Here is a 22,967-nt window from a genome sequence, read left to right on the forward strand (position 1 = left end):
GCCCATAGTTGAAAGTTAGTCAGGCTTAGAACTTTTTGACCAGTCCTGGGCCCGGTTCCACAAAGTGGTCTTAGCGCTCAGTTGATCGTAACTCCCATTCTTTAACACTGACTTATGACAATCGTAGCGCTAAGATCGCTTTGTGGAACGGGGCCCTGGTATACAAGATTGCCACAGAAATATTGATTGATCTGAAAGTAAAGAAGATGAAAAGGGTGCAGACTTTGCACTTGAGGTTTCTGATTGTGTTCAGGAATCCCCCAAAGCATGTGGACGCCTTTATCCAAATTTGCACGGAGCTATTGTTTAATATAAGATTGTCTAGCAATTCAGACTGTGTTTTGTCAGGTCTAAACAGATGAAAAGAAATACTGTCCTGATCTTTCAGGATAAAAGGTATTACTTCATACATTTGTCTATCTGATTTATTTCAGGGAAAACCAAATAACGTTTGTGTTTTGTAACTAGGGTGTAAAGATTCAACGAACTGCCACAACATGAGTGTCACTGTCAGATCATGTTTCAATACAAACCGATACACATGCACATATGGACGACATAGGAAACTTGAATCAATAACAAGTACACAGATGCAAGGGTGAGGGTGTGGATGGGTGAGGGTGTGGGTGGGTATGGGTGCATGTATGTTTGCTACAAATATATTGAATACCCAATAGACTGGACTCAAGAGAGTCTGGTGAGCATGTGTATGGTTGTTATCAATCATGTTTTCTTGCATTACATATCTGTTTGGATTTGTATGCAGTTAGCTTCAATGTTGGCTGTACGATTTCCCAGTAATATGTTTTGACGAGATACAAAAACACTTCGAGTAAGGTGAGCTATAGAGGGGCTACATTGTTCGTGTCTTTCTTTGATCATGATACCTTTTGGAAACGTGTGTCCATACCGCCCCATGTTCCCATGATACACTGGGTGCTCACTGTTACACCTGCGCCATATAAGGTCACCTCTCCCACAATTGTTGCCTCTATGTATTGAGGAAAAGGCCAGGGCGTCCATTAAACAATGTTTAAACATTCACTTCTTCTATATCGAGACTGCATTGAGACCTCTTGTCCTCAACAGGGGAATGTCTCAAAATCTGTCCGGTGGTTTTGGGGGAAAATAGTTTCCATGTGTTTTTTAGCCTTGTAATAAGTTTTACTTGAGGAAGGGAACAGAGGGACAAACTCCGCAGATGTAGATTTGAGGGCAGCTGCCTGTTGATGGAAAAGGGGATACTGATGCCGGTGGTGGGACGGTCCCCCCTGATGCCGGTGATGGGACGGTCCCCCCTGATGCCGGTGGTGGGACAGTCCCCCCTGATGCCGGTGGTGGGATGGTCCCCCCTGATGCCGGTGGTGGGACGGTCCCCCCTGATGCCGGTGATGGGACAGTCCCCCCTGATGCCGGTGATGGGACGGTCCCCCCGATGGCGGTGTTGGGATGGTGCCCCCTGATGCCGGTGATGGGACGGTCCCCCCCTGATGCTGGTGATGGGACGGTCCCCCCTGATGCCGGTGATGGGACGGTCCCCCCTGATGCCGGTGGTGGGACAGTCCCCCCTCATGCCGGTGTTGGGATGGTCCCCCCTGATGCCGGTGATGGGACGGTCCCCCCTGATGCTGGTGGTGGGACGGTCCCCCCTGATGCCGGTGATGGGACGGTCCCCCCTGATGCCGGTGATGGGACGGTCCCCCCTGATGCCGGTGTTGGGACAGTCCCCCCTGATGCCGGTGGTGGGATAGTCCCCCTGATGCCGGTGGTGGGACAGTCCCCCTGATGCCGGTGATGGGACGGTCCCCCCTGATGCCGGTGGTGGAACAGTCCCCCTGATGCTGGTGGTGAGACAGTCCCCCCTGATGCCGGTGATGGGACGGTCCCCACTGATGCTGGGGAATACTTAACGTTGCAACTGCTAACGTTGTGGTGACAATTAGGCACACAAGCTGAAATATTTTGAAGTTTACGTTTCTTGTGGCTTTGAGTTTGTTTATCAAGGATAGACAGTTACAAAGTAAAGGGATGATGGGCACCTTGTAGACTTGCACAAGTTTCTAAACCAATACTTATTAGTTTAAATCATAATTTCTAGATTATGTAAATAATAACAAGTTGTCCCTTTAAGAGACTGGAGTCCTTAGTACTGTCTACATATCTAGACTTGCCTATTAAGAGGATAGAATTACTACACATCAATGGACGTTTCTTTCAGTACAGCCTTCGAGCAAGGCTAGGGTCCTTGAGGTTTGCTGCTAGAGTACTTTATTCTAAATCTGGTGGTCAGACTCTATGACTTGGTTGATTCTTTGTTGACAGGGTTTATTGTGCTCGTTATATCAATCGCTGGATTGTCTATCTGGATTATTTACAGACCACCTTAATATAGCAGGAACATTCCTGATTGAGGTATCAAACGTCAAGCTAACAAATAAATTATTTATTTACAATTAATATCAAGACTGAAAAGTATATTTGGATTAACACATCCAATTTTCTCAAGAGTATATTCTGATGTGCTATTTTCACCCGTCAGTCATATTAGAATTTCCTTTTGTTGAAGTCCTCTAAAGTCGAACACAACAGACTCTGTCTGAGAGTTGACGTTTCCTCGGAAGGAAAGACTGTTCAAGTTTCCTTCGTGAGCAGCTCTGTCATGTACACAAGTCAAGGCTCTACTGTCAGCTACCTCGGAACCAAGTGTACATGCATGGATATTTTGAACAGCAGTGAATATTTGTGTGAGACATTACCAAGTCGATGTGATGATACCATTGTGGAATTCTCCTTGAAGGTCACATCAAGGTCACATCTCCACTAATATGTCATGTATTAGTATAATACTATGTTATAAATGTTTACAACTTGGATTTCTGACTTTATTTTTTGTATCTGTTTACTCTGTCCAACAAAGAAGGTTGTCTCGAATGAAAGTTATTATGTTTTTCACAAATCTGAAAGAAAAAGGTAATAATATAAGTAGCAGTCTGCAAGTAAAGGCTTTACTTCCTGAACTTCTCTCACACTGAACTAGCAGACTGCTGTTAATTTCACCCTGCTGTGATATTGCTGGAATATTGCTAAATACTGAGTGAAACCATAAACACTGATTTGTTTGTTTGTTTGTTGTTTATCGCCACACTCAGCAATATTCCAGCTATATGATTGCGGTCTGTAAATAATCGAGTCTGGACCAGACAATCCAGTGATTGACATCATGAACACTGATAGGCATTGATAAGAAGTTGGTGTTGATATGAAGTAGGTGTTGATATGAAATAGGCGTTGATATGAAGTTGGTGTTGATATGAAGTAGGCGTTGATATGACGTAGGCGTCGATATGAAGTAGGCGTTGGTATGAAGTAGGCGTTGGTATGAAGTAGGCGTTATATCAATTTTATATCAACACCAATTTCATATCAACGCCTACTTCATATCAACGCCTACTTCATATCAATGCCTACTTCATATCAACGCCTACTTCACATCAAGCAGTTGATATGAAGTAGGCGTTGATGTGAAGTTGGCGTTGATGTAGCAAGCGTAACGGCTTGTACCAGTGTAGAGGATCTCCCAGAGTGTCAGTGATATCAGTTGTAACAGAGTTGATAAGAGTCATACAAACACATGCCTTGATGAGAATCTTTTATTAACAAGTGCTGGTAGATTTCATATCAAAAGACACAATGGAATATTCATTTGTCCTACTTTATCACTGTAGGTTATTATTTGAGAACTTACCTCCCACATCATTCCAACGGAGTAAAGCAGAGTACTGTAGTTCAAGTTTCAAGAAAGTTTAGCCTTTTAAGGTATTTGAGTGAGTGACTCTTGGTTTATGCCACTTTAAGCAATATCCTAGCAATATCACAGTGGGGGACACCAGAAATGGCCCTCACACATTGTACCCATATGGGGAATCAAACCAAGGTCTTTGGTGTGATGAGCGAACACTTTAACCACTAGGCTACCCCACCGCTGTGAACTTATAGTTATGAACAGAAGAGACATTATGTGAGTTTGTAGGGAATGTTAACTTGGGTGTGACAAGGAGAAATATGGAGATCTGAGCTGAAGAATTGACTTTAATATTTTTTTGCCTTATGGAGTTATTGACTTAAAAAGACGGTGTGCACACTTTGCTTAAATCCGCACAATGTTTTTTTATGTTTTAACCTCCATAAATGCAAGAAATAGACATGTCAATTCTTATAAACAAATATGTCACCAATAATAACTTCACAGACGGCTTATTTAATGATACACACAAATCTGTAGACATTACTAGACAACAATACGAATTCAATGACACCGTTCAGTGCCAGAGTACAACACAAACCATTCTATAGTCCGCTAATCAGGAAACAGTCCATTAGTCTAAAATATGTTTGGTCTATGCACACAAACACAAAAATATTCCTTGTTTAGCGAATCAAATGCCAAGGAATCACTTGCAATTTATTTACATCGGTGTGAAGTTTAGTCCACAGCAAATCAAATTCAGAAAACAAAAACAAACATCCAACTGAAGTTATATGGAAAACTGGTATTGGATGACAACGATTAGTAATGCACAAGATACAGGATGTACAAGTGAGATGATAAAGGTCACAAGTCTGCCTTGTTATACGGTATCACCCATGTGTATCATATTCTTACCACTGTGGCCCTGTCAAAACACTACCAAACAGTTTGTCATCTGGTTTTATACAAAAAGCTACGATGCAGTGAGGAATTGTATGGATATTATTTTTAGTCAAATAAATTGATTTCAATATAGATTGATGGCTTCAGCTTCCCACATTCATGAAATGTGTGGTTATTTTCCAATTATTTTATGATCCCTAATATGAGTTTGATTTAATAAAGTTATAAAGGACGATAAACTTATGAGTATTACATGCATAAACACACAACATGGCCTGCTCCTGCGGCAATGTTTCTTAGATGTGTGGGTCTCCATTTCAGAATATTATAAAATGTCATTCAGAATGTTTCTTTTTGTTTTATTTTAATGAATGATACCACGAAAAAATGCTCCAATAAGTATGCCTTTTCTGTTCTCTTTCATGGTCAATCATTAATCATCAATTTCTTGTTGAAACAATTGTCAGTTTGTGAATCTTAAACAAACCCAAAGCCGTTGATGTCCGAGGCCTGTAAGCTGTGTGTTGGTTGCAGGTGGATCCAGGCCTGTATCAATGAAGACTTGCCACCGACCATAGAGCTGGAGGAGGGGCTCCGGAATGGCGTCATTCTGGCCAAGCTGGGACGCTTCTTTTCACCACAAGTTGTCTCCCTTAAGAAAATATATGACAGAGAACAGACACGCTACAAGGTACAAATAGGGTTTTTATTTATATTTTCATGTTGATATAAAGGGTCTCAACTCTGAGGAGACCCGTGAAGATTCCGGGGTAAAATAGGTCTTAAGCAACCCATGCCTGACATAAAAGGCGACTATGCTTGTCGTAAGAGGTGACTAACAGGATGGGGTGGTCAGGCTCGCTGACTTGGTTGATGCATGTCATCGATCCCAATTGTGTGGATCGATGCTCATGATATTAATCACTGGATTGTTTGGTCCAGACTTGATTATTTACAGACCGCCGTCATATAGCTGGAATATTGCTGAGTGCAGCATTAAACAACAAACCGACCAACCAACTAACTCTGAGGAAAAAAAGAGAAAGATTTGCTACAACAGACTGCCACTTGAACCATTGGTAAATTTCTTTCGGTCAAGTAAACTCGGATGATAATAAACCATGTATTAAGGAGAATAACTGCTGAAAATGAGGCTGAAAGATGCTTCATGCTCTTGGAGTCAAAAGACTGATGTAATATAGAAACAACTTCAAAGTATTCCTATTTCTGGTTAACTTCAAAACTGTTCAACTAATTAGATCAAGCCATGGGGATAGTTGACAAGTAGGTGATAAGTTATTTGAAATGCCTACGACGATGAAACAACAGCAGAATATATCAACACCATTTTGTTATTGACACTTGTTGTTGGCCAGTGGACAGGGAATTGTCAACATGATAGAGAGGCTTGTAGGAGTATATGACAGTCTGGACTGCCAGCCTAAGGGACTCCTGTAGTCACAGGATCCTCAGTGCATACAGGATTTATCATACAATGGACAGTATTATTGATGCATCAAACCAATCCGATAAACTTGGAACTGATAAATATGTAAATGAGGTCACCTCGTAGGAAGTACTTTTTATCTCTACACCAGTGTTCGAAATAACTGCCTGTAACTTTCAATTTGGCTGAATGAAATTTTCCTCCACCTGCCCGATTGTCAAGCAGATAATTTTAAGACTGTTTACGTATTCAGTTTTATTATAACTCCTTGTAGATTCTCAAGTGATTGTTTGCATTATTTCAACTGAATCAAGACACGACTTGTCTCTTATTTTTCGTGACTTTCAATATCTATAATGTCTAATAATGTGGGCAGGTAAATTTGAAGATAACAGGCAACATTTATTGGTCATCAACCTAACTGTCTGTTGGGTTGTAAAGTTATTTCAAACACTGCCTTATACCTGGATGCATATCTGCTTGCTCAATTAAAGCAATGTTCCCAATATGTTAGACAGGGGTGTATGTGATTATGTAGACAAAAACACCAGCAAATCATTTGATACAGTTTGATAAAGTGGCTGTTCCCTCCAACACTGTTTTCATATACAGTGTCTAAAGTTACTTCAATGGAGAAATTATTGACTAAAGCATTGATTATTGCAAGAATGACAAATGATAAAGAGATTATTCACCGAGCGTGTTCCTGAATCATAAATATCACATATTAGAATAATAAAGTACATGTATTATGCTTGCCAAAGACTCGTATAATGCAAGTTTTCATTCCTAATATATGATATAATATGATATGGGAAAACACTCAGCGAATAATTCTTATACCTTCACAATAACTATGCCTTCCCACATGCACATTAAGTACATGTCCAATGGGATGATCACAAAGTGAGCAGTGGTTTATTCATAAGATGTATAGGACATAAGAGACTTAAAAAAAATAGTCTAAGACAAAACCCAGCTACCCACGTTTCTTGTCTGTGGGTGTTCCAGTTCAGTAGAGATTCCCTGCATCCTATTCTCAATTTCCTTGTGGGAACTCTTGTGTGGATGTAATCCCCAAGCATGTTCATCATGTTCATCATGTTCATCAATGTTCATCAATGTTCATCATGTTCATCATGTTCATCAGTGTTCATCATGTTCATCAGTGTTCATCAATGTTCATCATGTTCATCAATGTTCATGTTCATCATGTTCATCAATGTTCATCATGTTCAGTATGTTCATCATGTTCATCAATGTTCATCATGTTCATCAATGTTCATCATGTTCATCAATGTTCATCATGTTCAGTATGTTCATAATGTTCATCAATGTTCATCAATGTTCATCATGTTCATCATGTTCATCAATGTTCATCATGTTCATCATGTTTATCAATGTTTATCAATGTTCATCAATGTTCATCAATGTTCATCATGTTCAGTATGTTCTGTATGTTCAGCTTGTCTTACCCAGGGGATCTCAGGCTGGTTAAGACAGCAGACTGTAGATGTATACATGTGACAGTTTCGGCACTAGATTCCTGACTTGTCTTACGTTTGCAGGCGAAAGGTCTCCACTTCCGACACACAGACAACATCAACCATTGGTTTGCTGCCATGACCGAGATCGGACTACCACAGGTAAATACAACAACCCTGTTCAGTTCTTTTAAATGTCACTTTACGAACAAAGATAATTACCCATTGTTGGTTTTAAGAAGTTACACATTGGGAACTGAAAGATGAGGTGAAAACTGGATTGTGTATTTAGTGATTCTATTCTGATAGTGAGGATGGTGTGTAAAACCCATCTCACTCACTCACTCACTCACACAGTGTACAGCTCTAGTGCTGATAGCATTCAGAAAGTGCAATATTTCTTAAATAAAGGCCATAACTTTGCCTTATTGAAACTATTCCATTTGGTTATCTGCATTTGTTAGGGTTTTTAAAAACATGGATTTAAGATTTTATTTTGTGAGTGATGCCTGATCCCTGATGATAACAATACTGTATTCCATGTTATGTATGTTTGTTGACCTTGCTACCATGTAAATGGGATCCCACATAGTGTTATCACGATGGATCAGTCATAACACAATCATTGATTTTTGCAGATATTTTATCCAGAAACAACAGATATTTATGACAGAAAAAACATGCCACGAGCTGTCTACTGTATACATGCACTGAGGTGAGTTGGTCACAGCCATGCCAAGCAGCATAGACCTGCCATACAGGAGTCTCTCAGTTGCTATTTGAAGCAGGCTTCTCATGTCATACTATCTCTGTTAAATCTTGAAGGAACTTATTTGTTTGTACTTGTATTATTATACACAGGTTTTTTTCTGGCATTGACGTTTTATGTATATTTGATCAGCACTTAGTTGGTGGATCTTAGGGACACATGCTATTTGTGTGTCAACTTCTGTATACTTCAGGGTGGCCCAGTTGTCTAAGGCGCCGCGATTCACTGTGCAGAGTTGCGTCCCTTGGGCACGCCAGAAACCTATGATTGTGGGTTCGAATCCCAGTCCGCCCCGATTATGTTTCTAGGTTTGTCAGCACCATACCTGTGCTCATGGGTTTCACCGAAGTGGTAAAAGTCTAAGACCTGCATCACTTGGTGCTTTCCTCCCACATTAAGCTGACACACCGTGATATAACTGGAATACTGTTAAAAGCGGTGTTAAACCCAACTCACTCACTCACTCACTGTATACTTCATACACACCATTTGAGGCTGCTTCTAGACTTGGAAGTTGTGCATAAATAGTATGGAAGTTGAATCCAATATCTCGACTCTACACTTAAGCATGGCAAATGTGCTGGCATTCATAGCATTGTACAGGGGTCGATTTAACTGGTGACCTGTTGGCCTGTGGCTAGTTAAAATTACGAAAGGCTTGCTGGAACTTAAAGTAGATGACCCATCTGGCTTGTCAAAATTTCACCCCTTTTCCATGTATGTTTAATGTTTTTAATTGGACACTGCTCGTGAATCATGTTATTTCAATGAGATAAGTTTACGGGGGATGAGGTCGTGTGAATAGTTAATTGAAAAATCATCTCGATAGTATGACACAATCAGCAGCCATTTTGTAATGTTCTGTACAACATCATCTTTACTTGCTCATGAAATCGCCACAAAATGAGGCAAATGGAAGCCAAGATATATTCTCTGAGTGCAGGAAATGTTATTTAGGGGTGAGGAGTTCTAAAATATTTGGAGCCACTAGGTACCTTAGTCTTGGGACAGTTAGTTTGGAGAAGGGCCAGTAATATTTGAAAGGAGCAAGCCCTGCTGGCTACAAACAAATTTGTTGTTAAATCTACCCCTGTTGTATCAGTGATGAGGGAGTTAATATTTAAAGTCACATCGGCAGTATTTCGGCCACATTGTATCAGTGGCCCAGGTGGCCCTGTAGTGAAGGTCCCAGCTGTAGGCTGTGCAGAATTAGCCGGGTCGAATATGTTGGTTGTCTTAGCTTCCCGTCTCTGAGCTACGTCCCTTTGCCATTCTTCCCACATGAAGCTGACACAACATGATATCCCTGAAATACTGTTCCTCGTGACTGTAAAGCCAACTCACTCACTCACTGATTGTTTATTGTGACCAAGCTGCAGCTTCTAGAGGCCAATCAAAAACTATAAGTGGGCTGTGTTGTCATAGATACAGAGGAGGTAATCCTGTGGGAAAACTCATTCCTCATTTCCCCCCCATTTTGTCAATCAATTTTGAAGGGAAACGTGAATTGTGGATGAATTTTTGTGAACCGAATATACCAGATCACAAAAACAAATATTACAAATATTTAAAAAGCGTATTGCAGTATATAGGTATACTGTGAAGTATTAATACCTGTTAAGATCTGGGGTAGAATAGGTCTTCAGTAGCTGGCTGTAAACGGCAACTATGCTTGTCGTAATAGGCAACTAAGGGGATCGGGTGGTCAGGCTTGCTGACTTGGTTGATGCATTTCATCGTATCCCAAGTGTGTGGATCGATTCTCATGATGTCAATCACAGGATTGTCTGGTCCAGACTTGATTATTTACAGACTGCGGTCATATAGCTGGAATATTGCTGAGTGAGGCATTAAACAACAAACAAACAAATTACTTATAATTGTCAGACGACCACAAGATAATGGTGTGCTGACTTCATGTGTAACCCTTGTCTCGCTTCTGTTTCAGTTTATACCTATTCAAACTTGGGCTGGCCCCACAGATACAAGATCTCTACGGAAAAATAAACTTCACAGGTGTGTACAAATAAGCATTAAAATATGTTTGTTGCAGGTTAGGCCATAAGTTAACTCTTTCAACACCGCAGGCCGGTACACCAACCAAGGCATGACTCCCTAGACACTGCAGGCCGGTAGACCGACCAAGCTGTAGCCACAGCAAAATAGTATTTAAATTTTTTAACCTGTCTATGATTCATTTATCACATTTCACAATATCTGAAATTTATCATATTTTATCAAAAGATGAAAAATTTGTTCACTATGTCCTGTAAAGGTATTAAAAAAAATACTTTTCACACACACACATCAACAGCGGGTCCATATCAAACATGTCAAAGAGCAAATTAAAGACATTTAAGCAAATCTTTAAATAAATTATATAAAGTAATAAATAAAATTAATAAAAATATCTAAAATTTGTCAAACTTACTTCAAGTTATTATTTCCATCTTTTTGGGGGGGAATGTGTAATGCAAGTCAAATGACATCCTGGCTCTCACGGCCTCGATTTCTTGGCTCAGACACGTTTAATACCTAAATATATGCATGAGAAATCTCTGCCACAGCTCATAACCTGGCACGATACCTCCACAAAGTTCCAGTTTTCAATTTTGGTCACAGGAATATAGGAATAACATGATTCAGCCAAAACCTTTTGCCTAAATCTGTAAATTTTCATACACAAGGACGGTAACCATTGCTGTAATTCTTACTGTCCTATAAATGGATGCATAAGCTTCTTAATGATGCCAAACATCAAGCGACTCGAGATGACTCCTTATTCATTTAAAGCTTTGAAGACGGAGGTATTCCTCTGTATTTTCTCCTTTTACTGAGCGGAAAGCCACTGTTATCGGGTAATAGGTGATGACAGATAATATTTACAATTCAGTAATAAAAAAGAAGAAGAAATAGGTAGGTGGCTATTATGATATCTTATATTTGCCGAAAATCATCAAATTTTCGCTTCCTTGGAGCTTAATCTGGACATTATGAATGTGTTAGTTTACATTTTATATTTATGAACAAACTTAATTGAGTTGTAAATGCTTTAATTAAATTATGTGGTAAACATAACTTTCATTTATAAACAGTAGGATTAGACCTTTTAAATGGTGTCTAACATGTAGTAGCAAAGATGTTTTACAAGCAGATAATATTAATGTAAAAAAACGCACAAAAAACTTGGGAAGTCAATTCTTAATTGTAATCTTCAAGGAAGTGCGCTTGTAATCTCCTTCACACGCTGATCCCTGCCAGGCTCAGCACTCGAGAGATTTAGTACATGAAAAACGTTGGTTCCGTCACAAAAGATAGAGGGACCTTTGTATGACACACATGACAGCAGTTTAAGCATGTATTGTGGTGCAAAAAAAGAAGAATTATTGCTTAGCCTTGCTACTTTGTGTCACTTCTTTGTTGTTTTGTGTGCTGATAAGATTAACACAAACAATGCTTACATGTAAGAGTGAAATCACATCTTCACGTGGCGAGAAAGAATTTGGCAGCCATTTACAGAAAATATCTCATAATGCAACTTTGTTTGAAAAATAATAATTAAATGGGATTTCAGTAAAATTATTGAATGAGATTGCGGTAGTGTTATGATAGAATATAAGCTTGCAGCATTATTATTATGATGGAAGTTATTAATTAATTATGTATTGAATGTGGCCATCTGGCGTAATGGAGATGTGGAAATGGGCCACATGGTAGCTTTAGGAGCTATTGAATGTGGCCAGGCCACATTATAAGGAGTAATTGAATATGGCCATATGTCTTTGTAGAACACATGTTACTGTTATGTATGTGACCTCATGTCATTATAGCAGTTACTGTGACCTCATGGCATTATAGCAGAGTTACTGTGATCACATGACAGTATAGCAGAGTTACTGTCATGACATTATTGTAGAGTTACTGTGACCTCATTGCATTATAGCAGAGTAACTATGACCTCATGGCATTATAGCAGTAACTGTGACCTCATGGCATTATAGCAGAGTTATTGTGACCTCATGGTATTATATCAGGGTTACTGTGATCACATGACAGTATAGCAGAGTTACTGTGTCATGACATTATAGAGTTACTGTGACCTCATGGCATTATAGCAGAGTTACTGTGACCTCATGGCATTATAGCAGTAACTGTGACCTCATGGCTTTATAACAGGGTTATTGTGACCTCATGGTATTATATCAGGGTTACTGTGACCTCATGGCATTATATCAGGGTTACTATGACCTCATGGCATTATATCAGGGTTACTATGACCTCATGGAATTATAGCAGTAACTGTGACCTCATGGCATTATAGCAGAGTTATTGTGACCTCATGACAGTATAGCAGAGTTACTGTGTCATGACATTATTCTAGAGTTACTGTGACATCATGGCATTATAGCAGAGTTACTATGACCTCATGGCATTATAGCAGTAACTGTGACCTCATGGCTTTATAACAGGGTTACTGTGACCTCATGGCATTGTAGCAAAGTTATTGTGACCTCATGGCATTGTAGCAAAGTTATTGTGACCTCATGGGAGTATAGCAGGGTCATTGTGACCTCAAGGCATTATAGCACAGTTACTGTGACCTCATGGCATTATACCCAGGTTATTGTGACCTGCCGGCATTATAGCATATTTGAGAAAAATTAATATAGTCCTTTAACCTTTTTTGTGTAGCATATGAATTTAAACATTCTCGTAATAACCCCAAACTCTGTTTTATGTATATTTTATGATCGTGTATTTCAATAAATTATGAGACATGATCTATGTGGACTTAGCAACTATGAAAGTGTAATGAACTTGAGTGTGTCACCAGCTTCAACATGGTCTGTATGTTTCAGAGGAGGAGATAAGCGCCATGAGGCGGGAGCTGGAGAAGTATGGGATCCAGATGCCGGCATTCAGCAAGATCGGCGGCATCCTGGCCAATGAGGTGATTATCTACATCAATGTCACAGAAATCCTTAAAAGTGTCAATGATAATTCAATCTGATCATTCTAATCAATTTCATTTCATCAAATTGTTATGCAATCAAATCTACGCTTCTTGAAATTGTCAACATCCTGCGATTTGGCATACATGATCTTCCCCAATCTATCGGTCACGGAGAGTCTTGCCAGTAATGCCCCAATAGGTTGTGTGTGGTGGGAAGTGTGAGGTACCTCCCAGACAACTTGGCTCCACTTAGACATGTCCTCTGATCAGCTGATTGTGTTTGTATTGCAGTTGTCAGTGGACGAGGCAGCATGTAAGTAGCCCTAACCACCTCTCTTTCACTCTACCTAACAAGCCCATTTCTGGTGTCCACTGCCGTGATATTGCTGGAATATTGCTAAAAGCGGCGTAAAACCAAATACACTCACTCTCCTTAACAATCACCACACTACTTGTTCACAGGATATTATCACTACATACACATCTTGGGGCTAGTTGTCTGTGTCCATTCATTGGAGTCCTGAGGCTGCCCTTGAAGAAGCAGACCAAGGGGAGACAACTAGTCCCAGTTCATGTTGACCAAGGGGAGACAACTAGTTCCAGTTCATGTTGGACTACATTCTGTCAGTGACAAACACCAGCAAGGGAAATAGAAACATAAAAAAAGTTGGAATTTTGTAATGAAACCAATTCAAAAGTTATGTTGTATTTACACCTACCAACTGGAAAGTTCCATGCCCATATTCGTCAGAGGTATGTCAATTACCATTGTTTTAGAAGTCAGACATATTCCGATTGACAGAATCACATGCTTTACAATGATACCAAATTATCTATATTTGATAGATTTTTCATCGAGATATTGTAGATTAAAAATTACTGTTACTTTTCAAAAGTATGGCTCATTGAAAATGGCAGCAGTTTGGCATCAGTGCAGGTGATGTTCCAAAACATTGTGGTGGCGATGTGGCTGTATAAAATTTTTTTTGAAAATATGATCAACCATGACAGTATACTGAAGATTGCATATATCGAGTCAAAACCTGGATTTAGAGAGAATATGTCATTAAAATTCAACCGTATAATAAGAACGGGAATTGTCATTCAAAGAATTGGCTACTCCCCAACTGGAAAACGACACATACTTCCATCATTCAGTCAAGTAAACATCGCTGCAAAGTTGTTTGGACAGACACAACATAAAGTACATTGGTAAAGTACACTCCACAAATAATTATGATGACAACCTGTCGATCATTTCATGATTTTTAGAACTTCGAGTTATTTGCAAAACGTAAACAAACCATTTAAGGTTCACAGTAATTTTGAAGATGTTCAAGAAAACCCATTGATGCCTACATCGTAATAAATACCTCAGATCTAATAAGCAATAAGCGCACCATATTTGATTTTCGTATATGTCTGCAAGCATTACGACACAGGATTTGTACTTTTGTATGGCGAAATTATTCAACCAAAACACCTGACATTAGGATTGGTGAATATTTAAAACATGTTTGTTATATCCAGAAAGTTTTATGACATGATACGTTAGGTTAACCCTTACATACTCATTTCTGCAACTGACATCATGACCTTGAAAATTAACGTTGTAATGTAATGTAATGTAATGTAATGTAATGTAATGTAATGTAATGTAATGTAATGAAATGTTCATAATTTACCGTTCCGTTGTTGTTTGCTGATAAATTAAATGTGAATCTATGCCCAGTTAAAACTACCATTTCAGAGGTATGATTATTGAAATTAAGTTTCACAAATTTAACGATTGAACAGGTTCCTAATATGAAACGCATCACACATTCAATCACGTAATTCAGGTAAGTTCAAGAAAATTTACAAAGTTTTAAGTTTCGCTTTCGGCTTAACCTCTGTATGTTTGAAAATGTCAGGATATTTTTATATGAAAATGTGTATTTTTCTATCAGGCAGAGGTAAGAAGCGTTAAAACAATTCAACAGGCTAAAGGTTAATGTGCTTTTTCACAGTGGATGAATTTCATTAAGTGGCAGCCTTGACAGTTTTGTTTAGCTGCCAAGCCTGTGCCATGCATTATGCATATAGGCACAATACATTATTAAATACATTATGTTAATAAATACTTTAAAAAAGATACCAGACTGTGGCACTAACTTTTACAGTTAAAGTTTTGGGTGGTAGAAATAAGATATTTGGTTACAATTAATGATCCTGTGAGGTGCAGGGTGTCCTCAGATCCAGTGAAGTGCAGGGTGTCCTCAGATCCAGTGAAGTGCAGGGTGTCCTCAGATCCAGTGAAGTGCAGGGTGTCCTTAGATCCAGTGAAGTGCAGGGTGTCCTCAGATCCAGTGAAGTGCAGGGTGTCCTCAGATCCAGTGAAGTGCAGGGTGTCCTCAGATCCAGTGAAGTGCAGGGTGTCCTTAGATCCAGTGAGGTGCAGGGTGTCCTCAGATCCAGTGAAGTGCAGGGTGTCCTCAGATCCAGTGAAGTGCAGGGTGTCCTCAGATCCAGTGAGATGCAGGGTGTCCTCAGATCCAGTGAGGTGCAGGGTGTCCTCAGATCCAGTGAGGTGCAGGGTGTCCTCAGATCCAGTGTGGTGTCTTTAGATCCAGTGAGGTGCACAGTGTCCTTAGATCCAGTGAGATGCAGGATGTCCTTAGATCCAGTGAAGTGTCCTTAGATCCATTTAGATGCAGGCCCCTTAGATCCAGTGAAGTGTCCTTAGATCCAATGAGATGCAGGGTGTTCTTAGATCCAGTGAAGTGTCCTTAGATCCAATGAGATGCAGGGTGTTCTTAGATCCAGTGAAGTGTCCTTAGATCCAATGAGATGCAGGGTGTCCTTAGATCCAGTGAAGTGTCCTTTGAGATGCAGGGTGTCCTTAGATCCAGTGAGGTGTCCTTAGATCCAAATAGATGCATGGTGTCCTTAGATCCAGTGAAGTGTCCTTAGATAATTTGAGATGCAGGGTGTCCTTAGATCCAGTGAAGTGTCCTTAGATCTATTTAGATGCATGGTGTCCTTAGATCCAGTGAAGTGTCCTTAGATCCTTTGAGATGCAGGGTGTCCTTAGATCCAGTGAAGTGTCCTTAGATCCAATTAAATGCAGGGGGTCCTTAGATCCAAAGAAGTGTCCTTAGATCCATTTAGATGCAGGGTGTCCTTAGATCCAATGAGGTGCAGGGTAGTCTTAGATCCAGTGAAGTGTCCTTAGATCCATTTAGATGCATGGTGTCCTTAGATCCAGTGAAGTTTCCTTAGATCCTTTCAGATGCAGGGTGTCCTTAGATCCAGTGAAGTGTCCTTAGATCCTTTCAGATGCAGGGTGTCCTTAGATCCAGTGAAGTATCTTAGATCCAGTGAAGTGTCCTTAGATCCATTTAGATGCAGGGTGTCCTTAGATCCAGTGAAGTGTCCTTAGATCCAATGAGATGCAGGGTGTTCTTAGATCCATTCAGATGCAGGTTGTCCTTCAATCCAGTGAAGTGTCCTTAGATCCAATTAGATGCATGCTGTACTCAGATCCAGTGAAGTGTCCTTAGATCCAATGAGATGCAGGGTGTCCTTAGATCCAATGAGATGCAGGGTATCCTTGGATCCAGTGAAGTGTCCTTAGATCCAATTAGATGCATGGTGTCCTTTGATCCAGTGAAGTGTCCTTAGATCCAATGAGATGCAGGGTATCCTTGGATCCAGTGAAGTGTCCTTAGATCCAATTAGATGCAGGGTATCCTTGTATCCAGTGAAGTGTCCTTAGATCCAATTAGATGCAGGGTGTCCTTAGATCCAATTAGATGCAGGGTATCCTTGTATCCAGTGAAGTGTCCTTAGATCCAATTAGATGCAGGGTGTCCTTAGATCCAATTAGATGCAGGGTGTCCTTAGATCTTCAGGAGCCCTCGTCCTTACACCTACAATTAATTAAAACGAGCAATCTGTTTCCATGACCTGCTCTGGAGACACATGTGGCTGAAATGTAGGCGTGATTTACTCGTTTCTTGAACCTGTTTACTTGGCAGTAAATGAACAAGATATCCCAAGAGAATGACAGGCTGTAGGTGTTATTGATGGCCTGTCTGCCTCGTCTGTCACGCTGACCTGACAGACATCGACAACAGGTTCCTCGTTTCAAGTGCAGAGGCTGTGTACTATAAATGTCAGGCATGTTTATTATAAATCCACTTCCATACTCACGTGGTGACATTGATCTCTATACAGACTTTTTGATGAATCAAGGAGAAAATTACATTTGCTGTAATCATGAAATTTCCTGCTTACAACACGGTAATCTGTTTGTAGAAAATGGCACTGAGTGCAACTGTGTGATGGATAGCAAATGGATTTCATTTCAAATAAAGCGTGTTTAAAAATGCAGTGTTCATAAAAGATGACAATCGAGGAGTCCTTATCATTATTCTTAAAAAGGGAAGGATTTAAAGAGGCCCTTAATTAAATTGCTAAAGCAAAAGCCCTCAAGGGCTCTCCTGTATTTCTGCCTCTGAAGAAAGTAAATCTCATCAGGATACTAAACCATACCATCAGATGCCTTGCTTGCTGTTAAAGGCGACGATGCTTGTCGTAAGATGTGACTAATGGGTGGTCAGGCTCGCTGACTTGGTTTATCCATGTCGTGTCACAATTGTGTAGATCGATGTTCATGATGTTAATCACAGGATTGTGTGGTCCAGACTTGTTTGTTTACAGACCGCTGTCATGTAGCTGGAATATTGCTGAGTCCGGCATTAAACAACAAACAATAGGTACATGCCTCTATTATTAGCGATAGGGATGTTGAGGTACTCCATTTACTATAATATCCGTTTCTCCATGCATTTTGACTAACCAGATATCCAGATCATACTTTGCGTTGTGGAGTACAGTGACACATGTGAATGGCACAAGTAGTGGGTACTTTGAGCAATTCAAATCTTTGTGCAATTTAGATAAGACTTTATAGTTATTTAAACATACCAGGATTCAAAGAAGACAATCAATTATGATTTTTATCATTTACAGTGTATTGCAAATATTGTTTTAGGTATTGATTTTCACTGCAGGGGGTGTGTTCTCTTGACTGGCAATCACTAGGATTGACTGACACATCGTCGTCACATTTCCGATTTCATTGCTAAACCTGTTCAAATGTATTGATTTGGTTCCCCATGAGATGGGTTTAGTGGCAAGAGCCGGATTTTAGAGGAGCATTTTTATTCTTTACAAACATGGATAAACTATCGTGTTATAAAATTGACAGCTAGGATGACTGTCCTTTATGAATATATTTACTGTGTAATGGCTTTAGTGCTCAAACGGTTTTCTTATGTGGGGACTTTTGGATTGAATTGGTCGTCTGTAGTCTTTTCTTGTCAATGATTTGGGGGACACTCGGTTGATTGTGGGGCATCCTCTTGCCCCGATTGGTTGTTGGTCATGCTGTCAATCACTGGTTTGTCTGGCCCAGACAGGATCATGTACAGGTCATCGTGATATATCTGTGGTATTGTTGACTGGTGGTGATCAATATTCATGCACGACTTGATGTCACCGCGGCCTATCCTGCATGTCTTCCCAGTCTAGTGTGTCCAGTTTTGAAGCCTATACACATGTAGATGTACAAAAATCATGAGGGGTTTTATAAAAATAACAAGACTTCCAGATTCCAAATACACATGGTTTTACCAACTACTTGTGTTACAGTATTTGCCATAATAAGTTATCTGGGCGCTTATTATAACCATTCACAAGTTAACTTTGTCAGACATCATGAATTAGTGGAGAAACTCAGTTCAAACATGGGGTGGTCGGGTAGCCTAGTGGTTAAAGCATTAGCTCGTCATGCTGAAGGCCCGGGTTCGAATCCCGACATGGGTACAATGTGTGAAGTCCATTTCAGGTGTCCCTCGCCGTGATATTGCTGGAATATTGCTAAATGCAGCGTAAAACCATACTCACTCACTCAGTTCAAACATCAATGAAACTAATGTTTTCAGAAATAGTTACCAGGCAGTTTTATTCCCCTTTTACGCTGCTGTTTTCTGTTAATATCTGCGATATACACAAGAAAATATGAATTGTCATGTAAATGTTCAGTCTCACTTGGGGGCACTTGATGAAAATAGAAATTACAGACTGGTCAAGAAGTTTGTCAAAGACGTTTTTGTTTAGTGTAGCACGCTTAGTATGGTGAATATAGTATCTTGCATGTTGGTTGACAGGTGCAACACCACTTTTCCAAAATGGTATATCCTATTTTTTGTGTCTGTCCTCTATCTGTGTTGACTTTTCTCTCAGTTCCATACCAGTATATGTATATATCCCGATAAGACATTTTAGCCTGTCTGTATCAATGCACAAATAAGTCAATACCTACCAGGAACCCCACGCTGATGCTGTGAACATATTCTTGTTGAAAGCACCCTATACATTTGATTGATGCTCACTGGTTTGTGTGATGGGGTGTGATGGTAGTGGGTTGTATATTGCAGTTGCTTGATGGGGAATTATGACAAAAGATGGTGGTAATCACAGAGCGGGAACAGTTCCACAGACCTTGACTGTATGAGCAATCAATGTCCATTAGTGTCTCAGTCAAGGCAGTCTGCAGGAAATTAGTATCGGGTCTGAAGACGGGAATCAAGGCATAACTTGAGACAAAATCGCGAAATCAATGTTTGGAAGTTACATGATCGGAAGTTTGTGATAAGTAATGACTTAATGGTAGCCCTTCCAAAAGAAATGTAAAATGTGAAATGGATGTTGAAATCACTGATGTGTTTATTATTGCAGAAGTATGTCTTTCATAAGAACATTTCATCTACATACCGAACAATTCAACAAATTGTAAGTGTTCTTGGTTTTGATGTTTTTTGGTCAGTTTGTTCCCATCCAGAAAAGTCAATTGTGATTGTAATTTTGGCTAATGAAACTGTATTTCTTTCAACTTTGTCCTTTAATGAAAGTACTGATTCCTTGTCTCAAATACATCATGAATTATTGCAGGTAGCCCTACCTTCAAAATCAAACGCTATCCTCTAATCAGCAAACACCAAGAATGTTGACGACCACAATATGGTATAAACAACTACATCAAATAACAGTGTTTTCCTTTCTCCGAAACTTCTCCCGCTTGACATGCGATCCAGATTTCATGAAATGAGTGTCAGGAAATGCCAAATAAAGCATTATCACGTGAGTGAGGTCAGATCAGCCAACGAAGACTGCAAATGTTCCAAGTGTTTTCGAACGAGTTTGAGATATCTGTTGAGAGAGTAATATGCAAGTGATGTATTCATGAAGCATCACCAACTCAGCTGCTTCTGTATCGGACATCCTCACTGTGTCGATGAGCAGTGTTTGTCATGACTGAAGTCTTTGATAGGCATTTAGAAGTTGGGAGAACATGAATACATGACACTTTTTTATGGATAGCAACTTCTTTTATTCTTTTTACAATGTTTACAAGCTGCTTGTTGCTCCTTCATCAATAAGAGAAGTTGCTATCCATAAAAAAAAGTCTCATTTTCTTTTGTGATGATTGCCAAGAACAAAGGCAGCTAGCATTTTACTGCCATACCTGTTTGGTTCACTGTAACCCTGGCGCAGCTTGTGATGGTCCCTAGTGAGAAACACTTAGTCAAGCGCTAAATTACATTGTTTGTTGAATGTTTTGTGAATGAAACAGGACAGTCATTGTTTCCAGTATGTGCAGCGAACCTAATTAACGACCAGACAGTATGCCAAGATAAGAATGTGTCACTTTACGCAGGTCAAGGTCACTCTCTTGTTTCTCGTTAGTTTCATGCTCGGATTAATTTAATGATTTTCCGTATTTCTCCTTGAGACTTGCACACCACTATTGGAGTTCTTACATCTTTTGCTCATTGATCATAACACCAACACTGACACAGCTTTTTACAGAGTAAACCTCTCTATCGGTATCAGGATACAATGTATTCTTGTCGTAAGAGGTGACTAACGCAATCGGGTGGTCAGGCTCGCTGACTTGGTTGATGCATGTCATCGAACCCATTTGCGTAGATTGATGCTCATGATGTCAATCACTGGAGTGTCTGATCCAGACTTGATTATTTACAGACTGCCGTCATATAGCTGAAATATTGCTGAGTGTGGCGTTAAACAACAAACCAAAAAAAAAAAATCTGTTGATACATGGAAGTTTCTTCATTGGCAATTCTTTAGCCATATTACAACGGTACGGATTTCAGTGAAAAAGCAAAGAAAGAAACAGATGATCTGAAACCTAATGAATAAGCATTTTGATGGGATGGTGGATGTGATTGTGAGTGAGTGAGTGAGTATGGTTTTACGCCGCTTTTAGCAATATTCCATCAATATCACGGCGGGGGACACCAGAAATGGGCTTCACACATGATGTGATTGTGAAATACTTGTCATTGTGTGGGCATTTTGATGGGACAGTGCATATGATGTGTATCATCCAAGTGATGAAATGATTGTAAAATACTTGTCATTGTGTGGGCGTTGCTGTTGCTATGCAGCTGGGTGGGGCCCACTGATGGTGGTTGTTATTGTTTTACATGCTCACAGGAGTGCAATACACTCAGCAGATATAATGTATATAGACAGAGTACACAAGAGATATTGAACATGTTTCCTCTTGTCTTGGGAATATTGATGTTTCAAATGTACTTTAATGATACTAACTGAGTCACTCATTTTGATAGATTCCGATGAAAAATCTTTTATTGACATGTCTTAAATTATGAGAAGAATATGATAGTTTGATTATGTGTTGCCAGTTTATATGCACATGGGTATTTCTGGATACAGAGGGGCGGTCGGGTAGCCTAGTGGTTAAAGCGTTGGCTCTTCATGCCGAAGACCCGGGTTCGATTCCCGACATGGGTACAATGTGTGAAGCCCATTTCTGGTGTCCGCCGCCTTGATATTGCTGGAATATTGCTAAAAGTGGCGTAAAACCAAACTCGCTCACTCTGGATACAGAATCCTGCATCCTAGGTCAACAAGAACCCAAATTACATGTTCAGAGTATTGTCGGATGGACATAGGACAACTGATACTCAAAGTGGATCCAAGAGACAAAGGATACATTGTTACTATATTGGGAGTATTTATTGAGAGGCATTTGTTGGAAGTTGATGGATGACTAGGTAGATAAATGTTCATAGACAAACTTCATCGTACAAAGTAGACACTATCTATGGATAACAACTTCTGTATTATACTGTCATAGCGATGTTTCGGTATAGATCCTGATACTGTTGTCAAGCAAGACTATGTTGGTAGTAGTATAGGTTTTTTTACATTCAGGAGAACGATGACACATAACATTGAATGATATTTTTATATATAAATACTTTTGCCAGTACAGATATTGTGTGAAGATTGCAGCTCAGTACATTTATGCAGAGTTGGGTTTTCATGCCATTTGCGTTTCAAGTATTCACTTCTTAGACACCTGTGAAGATCTGGGGTAGAATAGGTCTTCAGCAACCCGTGCTGTCGTAGGACTATGCTTGTCGTAGGACTATGCTTGTCGTAAGAGGTGACTAACGGGATCAGGTGGTCAGGCTTGCTGACTTGTTTGATGCATGTCATCGTATCCCAAGTGTGTGGATCGATTCTCATGATGTCAATCACTGGATTGTCTGGTCCAGACT

At 39.8% G+C, this 22,967-nt stretch overlaps 1 protein-coding gene across 2 annotated transcripts in view; it reads left to right on the forward strand.

Moving 5' to 3' along the window:
* LOC139447007 (ras GTPase-activating-like protein IQGAP1) overlaps window positions 1-22,967 on the forward strand; it is a 120,415-nt gene that overhangs the window by 46,040 nt on the left and 51,408 nt on the right. For both annotated transcript variants that reach the window (XM_071228211.1, XM_071228284.1), the window contains exons 3-8: window positions 5,186-5,342; window positions 7,667-7,744; window positions 8,221-8,297; window positions 10,300-10,367; window positions 13,211-13,302; window positions 13,597-13,618. In XM_071228211.1, the coding sequence (XP_071084312.1) occupies window positions 5,186-5,342; window positions 7,667-7,744; window positions 8,221-8,297; window positions 10,300-10,367; window positions 13,211-13,302; window positions 13,597-13,618 (494 nt within the window). The remainder of the gene's footprint in view (window positions 1-5,185; window positions 5,343-7,666; window positions 7,745-8,220; window positions 8,298-10,299; window positions 10,368-13,210; window positions 13,303-13,596; window positions 13,619-22,967) is intronic.

This window comes from Haliotis cracherodii, unplaced genomic scaffold (genome assembly GCF_022045235.1).
Source record: "Haliotis cracherodii isolate W230 unplaced genomic scaffold, xgHalCrac1.p SCAF_1, whole genome shotgun sequence".
In the NCBI taxonomy this organism is placed as follows: Eukaryota; Metazoa; Mollusca; class Gastropoda; order Lepetellida; family Haliotidae; genus Haliotis; species Haliotis cracherodii.